Source organism: Diaphorina citri, unplaced genomic scaffold (genome assembly GCF_000475195.1).
Source record: "Diaphorina citri unplaced genomic scaffold, Diaci psyllid genome assembly version 1.1 scaffold185, whole genome shotgun sequence".
Taxonomy (NCBI): Eukaryota; Metazoa; Arthropoda; class Insecta; order Hemiptera; family Psyllidae; genus Diaphorina; species Diaphorina citri.
Genome location: NW_007377622.1, coordinates 56,230 through 66,045, shown reverse-complemented (window position 1 = coordinate 66,045; position 9,816 = coordinate 56,230). Strand labels below are relative to the sequence as shown.

The window sequence follows — 9,816 nt, the reverse complement described above, 5'->3', positions numbered from 1 at the left end:
GTGTACGTACTGTAGGAGTAGTTACTTGCAAAATGATTAAAATTAGTAAGTAGGTAAATTGGTTTTGTACATAAATATTAATTCTATTGTTCATAGATTGAAAATACATAAATAAATAATTATTTTGCTGTTATTTGAAAGCTACATTATTTTGTAAATACGTATAATATCAATGAATCATGGTTTCTATAATAGTGAAGGTAGGTAAATTTAAATTTTTTGTTTATGATTTTTATTTTCTATCTCAAATATAACATCGAATGACTAATAGAAAGGAAATAATTAATGAGGACATGGGTTCAATCCCAGTCGAGGCATGGAATTTTATCCTCTTTCATTCAAGAATTTTACCACATAGGTAATAATCAATCTCTGAAATTTAGGAGGTAGAGAACGTCCCATTCCATAACCTCGAATTATGTTAAACCATGTAACTGATTACATGTAAGTCAAAGTCATTCGATGTTATTTGAGTGTTTTAAAATTACACGTAAATTGTTGGACGTGAAACTTTAAATGTGATTTCTCTATGGAGATATTAACAATAAAATAAATGCTTGTGAGGTCCAATTTTACAAACATAAATTCATGTTAAACAACTAAACACAGAAAAGGTCGAAAGGAAATTAGTTAATCGGATCACGTACCGTACCCTTTTCTTTGAAAATTCTGGACCTCTTGATGCCCATCACGAGCATCAATAACAATGGCATACATTTGTTGATACCAATAATATTGGCATATATTTGTTGACTCGTTGGGAAAATAATATTAACTATGTACTTATAATGTATTGTTTCATGTCAAACAATTTTCCATTATTACGAGTAATACTTACTTACCTTCTTGATTTTATTATTCAAAAATATTTTTTCGCTCATCGAAGCGCTGTTGAAGCAGAAAAGAAAATGTGAAAATATTTATTTATTTTTTATTAAATATAAATAAGAAAACATACCTACTGACCTAGTTTATAATTTTGTACAAACATTTTATAAGTTTACAGTGTTTTCTCCTTGTTTGAGATTCTGCAATAGCATTTTTTTAGACTTTCATTAGGACATTAGGATTTGTGTTGGGTATCCATTCAGTTATCCTACTGAATCAAGGCAATGTGAACAACTGACATGCTGACAAAACGGAAACTCCTGTGTGCTGGGAAAGCAAAGCCCTATTTTTCATTCAAATGTCAATGCACTTTAACATTAAGATTTTCGGGTGGTGAGTATAAAAAATGGCATTTTTTTGGTGGTGGGGGGGGGATTGAGGATTAAAATCATCTAAATTTTACCACCAGAACTTCCTATATTTCTAATGCAAAACAAGATGGCTGATCGTAATGCGAGAAAAAGCCACATTAGAAAATCCTTGAAATAAGTGAAGGAAAAGCTAATGTTAAGGGTGTAGAAAAGTGAATGAAAAATACAAATCAGAGGAAATGTCGTTTCACATTTGAATGGGAAATAGGCTTCAAGATAGTTTTTTTTTTTCTTCTTCTTTTTTCAATAAGAAAAACAAAGACATTAAGAAATGGGTTAGGTATCGTACGACCATGTACAATTTTATTATCATTAGAAACAATAATGTTTCACAAACACGTAAACACGGAGTTCTCTTCTTTTTTCAATAAGAAAAACAAAGACACCAAGAAATGGGTTAGGTATCGTACGACCATGTACAATTTTATTATCATTAGAAACAATAATGTTCCACAAACACGTAAACACGGAGTTCCACAGTCTAAGATATTGTCAGTCAGTTGAAAGTCTAAAAGTACCAACACAAAATAAAATAGTTTCATGTTGTAGAACAATATTATAATCCAAGATTTCTCACAAGCCCAAAATTTCTTTCCAAAAAACACGGAGTTCCACAGTCTAAGATATTGTCAGTCAGTTGAAAGTCTAAAAGTAGGTACCAACACAAAATAAAATAGTTTCATGTTGTAGAACAATATTATAATCCAAGATTTCTCACAAGCCCAAAATTTCTTTCCAAAAAATATAATTCATAATGATTTTCCCTATTTTAATTGCGTTTAAAATAGGGTATGATGTAGGCGTTATTTAATTTTTCCTTTGTAGTATACAATAATTCTGTCCAGCTAATTCCTTCTTATTATAATATACGTTTTATTTCTCTAGCCCTACATGTAAGTCTGGGATTGATTTTATATGTTGATATGTAAACTAGCAACTGGAAAAAACAGGTAGCTATAGAATAAAAGTCGCCAGCAATAACAAAAACAAGATGCACATCAATTCAAGTAAATGATTTTATCAATCGAGGAGAATTGAGTGATAAATGTTAATGTAATACCTAACTAAACTATTTTGGACACAGCTCAGTGTTATACACATAGATGTCGATCTAAATATTGTAAATAGTATTGGAGATGATGTTAGTCCAAATGGCAGTTTTTATTACACATAAAGACCAAAGTGTACTAAGCTACAGGATTAATTAACATAAAAATTAACAATTAGTTTTCCTAAATCAGTTAGATCAATCCAAAACATTTCAATAAACCCTTATTTAGTTACCTATTAACAAAGCTTTAATTACTTTAGAAGTAGAATACTATTTAATGCAACATGATAATTAAATATTGAGTTATATTTTGATTAGTTGTAAGTATACCATGCACTGTTAGTTTTAGATTAGTCAAGGGAAGAGCACTTGCGTTATTATGAATATGAAGCAATTCCGTAACTTAGATGAAAGTCACATCAGTATATTAGCAGACAGTTGTTGCTTAGTTCATAGACAGTTTGGTAATTAAACACAGGAAAATATTTTTGCGTTTAAAAACAGGACACGAAAAAAGATAAAGAACTAAAGAAAAACAAGAATGTACAGCTCTTGAATAGAATCGGACAATATTTGGCAGTAGTGTCTATTACCTATCACCAAAATAAAGACAGTAAACCTGTAAGCAATGTAAAGACAAAGCCATTAGTTACCTGTTTTCGGGGCAAAATCTAAACTTTACGTAGCGTAGGTAATGCAATCTAGAATTGAAAATAATTCACTTGAATTATAAGAAGCGCTTCTATGAATGTGACTAGCCCATTTATTTAGATTTTTATTTATTCATTAATCATTATTAATAAATTTATTTTAAAAGAGACAAGACCCTAAAATATCATCAACCCATTTATTTAAAAGTTTGGAAAGCAATGATGTGGCTCCCTCTATGAGACGTTGAATTGAACTTTACAAAACAGCTCTTCCAACCCTCCCCCTCATGTGCTAAATTTACACTTCCTTTTCATATAGGAAAACTCTTCATACAGGTTTCACCTACAAGAGGACGCTACTCATTCTAAAACTGAAACCTTCATGGGTTTTTCAGGTATGCAGACAGTAATAAAATAGAATAATATTAATTGCCAGGGTATGTTGAAAATATTATTGGCAAAATATTCGAGAAAGGTACCTACTACCTACTTATCCTTAGTTCGTTTTCAGATCAGCCAGTCAGCTAGAGTAGGTATCGGAAGAACCAAATTTTGGTTTCTGATAAGTAGTTGCTGAAAATAATGGCGAAAGAAAAGGGTCTTTAGAGAAAAAGTAAAGATAATTTCTTTAGATAGTTTTGTTTGTTGTTTTGTTTCGAAATAATATATAATAATATTAATTTAAAATAGTCGACTTATTATTACATTAAATATTTCAAGAAATTTTTAATAAAAGCAGAATTCTAAAGTCTTTAAATGTAAAACCTTTTCGGCACAACCAGTTATAAGAACTTGTAATGGTCATGAAATATTATGACTATAATATTATCTAAATAATGTTCATATTAAGTCGCGTTCTCACAGGTCAACATTCTGTTGAACAAATAATACATAATTATCTGTTTGGACAAAAAGTTGAACCGTGCAAACTCGGCTTTAGCTAGCTTGTTTAATTTCAGGCTTTGATAGTAATAGGTATGCAAGATTATCTGTTTGGACAAAAAGTTGAACCGTGCAAACTCGGCTTTAGCTAGCTTGTTTAATTTCAGGCTTTGATAGTAATAGGTATGCAAGTAGTAGCACAAACAAATCCCTTTTCAATATTATTTTTATTTGACACTTCTATTTTCTATTCTGCTTCTCTCTCTCTCTCTCTCTCTCTCTTATTTCTATTTTGATATCTAATACCTTCTTTTACTTTTAGATTGTTTCCTTCCACGCCCTTTTCCTACTCTCTCTCTCTCTCTCTCTTTCTCTCTCTCTCTCTCTCTCTTATTTCTATTTTGATATCTAATACCTTCTTTTACTTTTAGATTGTTTCCTTCCACGCCCTTTTCCTAAAGTTTGAGTGATGGTATTAAAATATATCGACCGTGCATTACAAGTTCTTAATGTGTTTGTCCAAAAGAATTAATTTCTTAATTATTTCCTTCTCTCGTTATTGTTTAATTCACATTATTAATCATAACATTAGTTTAGTTAGGTCATTATTTAAAATTAGGTATTAGATTCTCAAATTTGATTAAATGAAAGATTTTATGTCTTTGAAGTTCTAATAGTTTGATGTATAATTGTAACATGAAGTTATGATAGCTCGATTTACATTATTAACATGAAACATGATACAATAGAACCTCGATATAACGTAATCGAAGGGAAATCCAAAAATTTACGTTATAATGAGTTTTATGCTGTCAGGATGTTGAAAATAATAAGATAAATTTCATTAAAATAGTTATTTTAATTTTTTAAGAGCTAATTGCATTTAATAAAATTCATATGTACCTAACCTATGTAGTATAGTAGGTATCTACATGCCTACGTAATTACAGAAATATTGTACATTATACAAGGTATTACTTCTTTCGGTTGAACCTAATCAGATTAAATTTAAATTCCTTTTGTTCATGTTTTTAGACTTTTTATTAGCTACCATATCTATACCTAGCGCTACCTCAGTCAATGGTCTTTATAGGAATAATAAACCAAAAACTCAACTTTACTGTGAAAGGTATCTTAAGGTACGTAGGTACACCATCTTACCCAATGGTCATAGAATGTTCAATGCACTAATGTTAAGCAAAATTGTGAGTCATTGGTATCTGGACGTTGACCGTAATTGAAGGTTATGTAAAGATACACTCTACCTCATAAGAATGCTTCTTCCTTCTTTGATTTATCGTCTTCATTTACTTCTCCTTTTTATATCAAAATCCATAAAATTAAATTAACATTTTAAAGATTATTGCGAATAACTTTTCGTTTATTATATTACATTTTTGTACTTATTTTTAAATAATAGATGTTTAAATTAAATAAATTATCTCGTTCAGCCCCTGAGGGATCACTAATGTTAAGCAAAATTGTGAGTCATTGGTATCTGGACGTTGACCGTAATTGAAGGTTATGTAAAGATACACTCTACCTCATAAGAAAAAATTAAGGATCTGGTCTTTATTATTCTATCTTAGTAGATTCCCCTTCAATAAATAATGATTTTACTAAACTTACCGAGTTTGGTGTAAAATACTCAACATAAGGGGAAGTTATGTATACTCGAAATACTTTTTGATTGATTTAACTTATTGCCCTTAAATGTAGAATCTTCGAATATTACTGTATTTTAGGGGAAGTTATGTATACTCGAAATACTTTTTGATTGATTTAACTTATTGCCCTTAAATGTAGAATCTTCGAATATTACTGAATTTTATCGAAGTAAAGAAATATTTTATTTTTTATATTGTAAAAAAAATAAAGGTCTTCAAAATTAATTCCATTGTATAAAACTATCTAGATAAATAAGTATAATAACTATTTGTGAATATATCTGTATTTTCCGTTAAAAGTGTTATGTAGTTTTCTTGATACGTCACTACTAAGAAACTTGCTCCTGATCTCCACTTTCCGTGAACCAAGTGCCTGATTCCATGTACCAGGGGTCCAGACTACCTCTTTTGTCTGAATATTTGTCCTAATAATACGTAAGATATCACTCATATCTAGCTTTTTGCTTAGTGGAGAAGGGGCTCCTGCCATTATAAAATAGAGAAAAAACGAGCACTGCCTCTTATTTCAGATATTTTTTTCCATATTATTTGTTGCAACTCGAAAGTTCTAGAAACTAAAGCAAGCTATTTGCCTATTTGTAACTTTTTCATACATAGTTAATGAGTATTTATTTTTAATCCTGTATCAGGATATTAATATTAGGTACGCATATAATTATTTGAATATTAAATCAGGCTTGATTATTTATCAAAAGAAGAGGAAAAAAAAATATACCTACATACAAGCAGTGGGTACTACGATAGGTATTTGTGTACACAATTTTGCTGGTAGTTTTGTCACATCCACGAAGCTCGAATTATGTTAAACCATGTAACTGATTACAAGTAAGTCAAAGTCATTCGATGTTATTTGAGTGTTTTAAAATTACACGTAAATTGTTGGACGTGAAACTTTAAATGTGATTTCTCTATGGAGATATTAACAATAAAATAAATGCTTGTGAGGTCCAATTTTACAAACATAAATTCATGTTAAACAACTAAACACAGAAAAGGTCGAAAGGAAATTAGTTAATCGGATCACGTACCGTACCCTGACTTCGCCACGTTTAGGTACATATTTCAATTGTATTATGTTTATGGTAGCTTCATCTGTGGTATCTACAATTCTTATTCTTAATTATCATCATAGAAACGCGGACACGCATGAAATGTCTCCGTGGGTAAGTATTATTCCAATAATCACTTATAAAAAAAGGTAATAAATCATTACTACGAATGTAATTATAATAATTATGCATTATTATGTATTATACCAATTAGATGGAATTGAAGATGGACCAATATTGAAAAGAATATGCGCTCAATCTTATATTATAAAATCCAGATCCATTCACTCATTCACATTTCACACACTGATCGCTCTATCTTCTGAACCACAACACCTAGAAAGCTGAAATTTGGTAGGAATATTCCTTTTATGGTCTAAATCATTACTACGAATATAATTATGTATTATACCAATTAGATGGATTTGAAGATGAACCATTATTGAAAAGAATATGCGTTCAATGATATAGTAGTCCTTGGACCTTTAAAATCTTTAAATACAATGCTAAAATAATATCAAGGTTGGTTATTCTATGCACTAGTAGGTACATATATTAAAAGTTTGTTTTTGTTTGTTTGTTTGAATTTCAGATAAGGCTTGTGTTCCTACAATGGATGCCGTGTATATTACGCATGAGCAGGCCAAGTGAAGAGGATAAAACGAGCTTAACAGATCCTGAGATATTAAATAGGTACAATGCTAAAATAATATCAAGGTTGGTAATTTTATGCACTTGTATATTAAAAGTTTGTTTTTCTTTGTTTCAATTTCAGATAAGGCTTGTGTTCCTACAATGGATGCCGTGTATATTACGCATGAGCAGGCCAAGTGAAGAGGATAAAACGAGCTTAACAGAAGCAACTAGAAAAGCGCTCAAATTGAAAGAACTAGAGCTCAAGGAACGATCTTCCAAAAGTCTTTTAGCTAATGTTTTAGATATAGATGACGACTTTCGACATAATACACTCCAGTCTTCCAGCCATACGTTCCTCCGACATGATGATAGTGGAGGGGGAACGATACTACACGCAACAACTTCGTGTATAGGTCCTCATAGAGAATTAACATTGATTCTCAAAGAACTACGGGTGATAACTGATAAGATTCAGAAAGAGGATGAGGCGGCTGAGATTACAAATGACTGGAAATTTGCCGCCATGGTTGTCGACCGCATGTGCCTCATAATCTTTACTTTGTTCACCATCCTAGCTACAGTCGCCGTGCTGTGTTCGGCACCTCATATCATCGTCACCTAACATCTGGAATTCCACTATTTCTACACATATTGGGCAGCTCTTATTTTACGTTTTAGCAAATATTTCGCTTTTTATCTTTTTATTTACTTCATTGTTAACATTTATCACACAAGGCAACAAGTGCAATAAAATATAGGTACCTACTTCAATGGCAACTTTTGCCTATTTACTTGTAGATAACAATAAATTTTATAGGTAGGTAGGTAGGTACTACAATTTCAAGAATGTAGATGTCAATCTAAATATTGTAAATAGTATTGGAGATGATGTTAGTCCAAATGGCAGTTTTTATTACTCATAAAGACCAAAGTGTACTAAGCTACAGGATTAATTAACATAAAAATTAACAATTAGTTTTCCTAAATCAGTTAGATCAATCCAAAACATTTCAATAAACCCTTATTTAGTTACCTATTAACAAAGCTTTAATTACTTTAGAAGTAGAATACTATTTAATGCAACATGATAATTAAATATTGAGTTATATTTTGATTAGTTGTAACAAAGCTTTAATTACTTTAGAAGTAGAATACTATTTAATGCAACATGATAATTAAATATTGAGTTATATTTTGATTAGTTGTAAGTATACCATGCACTGTTAGTTTTAGATTAGTCAAGGGAAGAGCACTTGCGTTATTATGAATATGAAGCAATTCCGTAACTTAGATGAAAGTCACATCAGTATATTAGCAGACAGTTGTTGCTTAGTTCATAGACAGTTTGGTAATTAAACACAGGAAAATATTTTTGCGTTTAAAAACAGGACACGAAAAAAGATAAAGAACTAAAGAAAAACAAGAATGTACAGCTCTTGAATAGAATCGGACAATATTTGGCAGTAGTGTCTATTACCTATCACCAAAATAAAGACAGTAAACCTGTAAGCAATGTAAAGACAAAGCCATTAGTTACCTGTTTTCGGGGCAAAATCTAAACTTTACGTAGCGTAGGTAATGCAATCTAGAATTGAAAATAATTCACTTGAATTATAAGAAGCGCTTCTATGAATGTGACTAGCCCATTTATTTAGATTTTTATTTATTCATTAATCATTATTAATAAATTTATTTTAAAAGAGACAAGACCCTAAAATATCATCAACCCATTTATTTAAAAGTTTGGAAAGCAATGATGTGGCTCCCTCTATGAGACGTTGAATTGAACTTTACAAAACAGCTCTTCCAACCCTCCCCCTCATGTGCTAAATTTACACTTCCTTTTCATATAGGAAAACTCTTCATACAGGTTTCACCTACAAGAGGACGCTACTCATTCTAAAACTGAAACCTTCATGGGTTTTTCAGGTATGCAGACAGTAATAAAATAGAATAATATTAATTGCCAGGGTATGTTGAAAATATTATTGGCAAAATATTCGAGAAAGGTACCTACTACCTACTTATCCTTAGTTCGTTTTCAGATCAGCCAGTCAGCTAGAGTAGGTATCGGAAGAACCAAATTTTGGTTTCTGATAAGTAGTTGCTGAAAATAATGGCGAAAGAAAAGGGTCTTTAGAGAAAAAGTAAAGATAATTTCTTTAGATAGTTTTGTTTGTTGTTTTGTTTCGAAATAATATATAATAATATTAATTTAAAATAGTCGACTTATTATTACATTAAATATTTCAAGAAATTTTTAATAAAAGCAGAATTCTAAAGTCTTTAAATGTAAAACCTTTTCGGCACAACCAGTTATAAGAACTTGTAATGGTCATGAAATATTATGACTATAATATTATCTAAATAATGTTCATATTAAGTCGCGTTCTCACAGGTCAACATTCTGTTGAACAAATAATACATAATTATCTGTTTGGACAAAAAGTTGAACCGTGCAAACTCGGCTTTAGCTAGCTTGTTTAATTTCAGGCTTTGATAGTAATAGGTATGCAAGTAGTAGCACAAACAAATCCCTTTTCAATATTATTTTTATTTGACACTTCTATTTTCTATTCTGCTTCTCTCTCTCTCTCTCTC

The 9,816-nt window shown here is 30.6% G+C and overlaps 1 protein-coding gene and 2 long non-coding RNA genes across 3 annotated transcripts in view; 2 read left to right on the top strand and 1 right to left on the bottom strand.

Annotated features, from left to right (window-relative positions):
* Positions 1-8,056, top strand: part of LOC103505620 (neuronal acetylcholine receptor subunit alpha-7-like) — a 142,235-nt gene extending 134,179 nt beyond the window's left edge. The window contains 2 exon segments of the mRNA XM_026820918.1: positions 6,584-6,693; positions 7,355-8,056. Of these exon segments, the coding sequence (XP_026676719.1) occupies positions 6,584-6,693; positions 7,355-7,837 (593 nt within the window). The 3' untranslated portion in view covers positions 7,838-8,056.
* On the top strand, positions 1,620-4,084 carry LOC113465945. Its single transcript, XR_003390512.1, has 3 exons — positions 1,620-1,773; positions 1,915-3,935; positions 4,026-4,084. It is a non-coding gene; the product is annotated as an uncharacterized LOC113465945 (long non-coding RNA).
* Positions 4,211-5,556, bottom strand: LOC113465946. The gene is made up of 2 exons (XR_003390513.1): positions 5,386-5,556; positions 4,211-5,107 (listed from the first exon to the last, which is right to left on the bottom strand). It is a non-coding gene; the product is annotated as an uncharacterized LOC113465946 (long non-coding RNA).
* Positions 8,057-9,816: the final 1,760 nt, after the last annotated feature.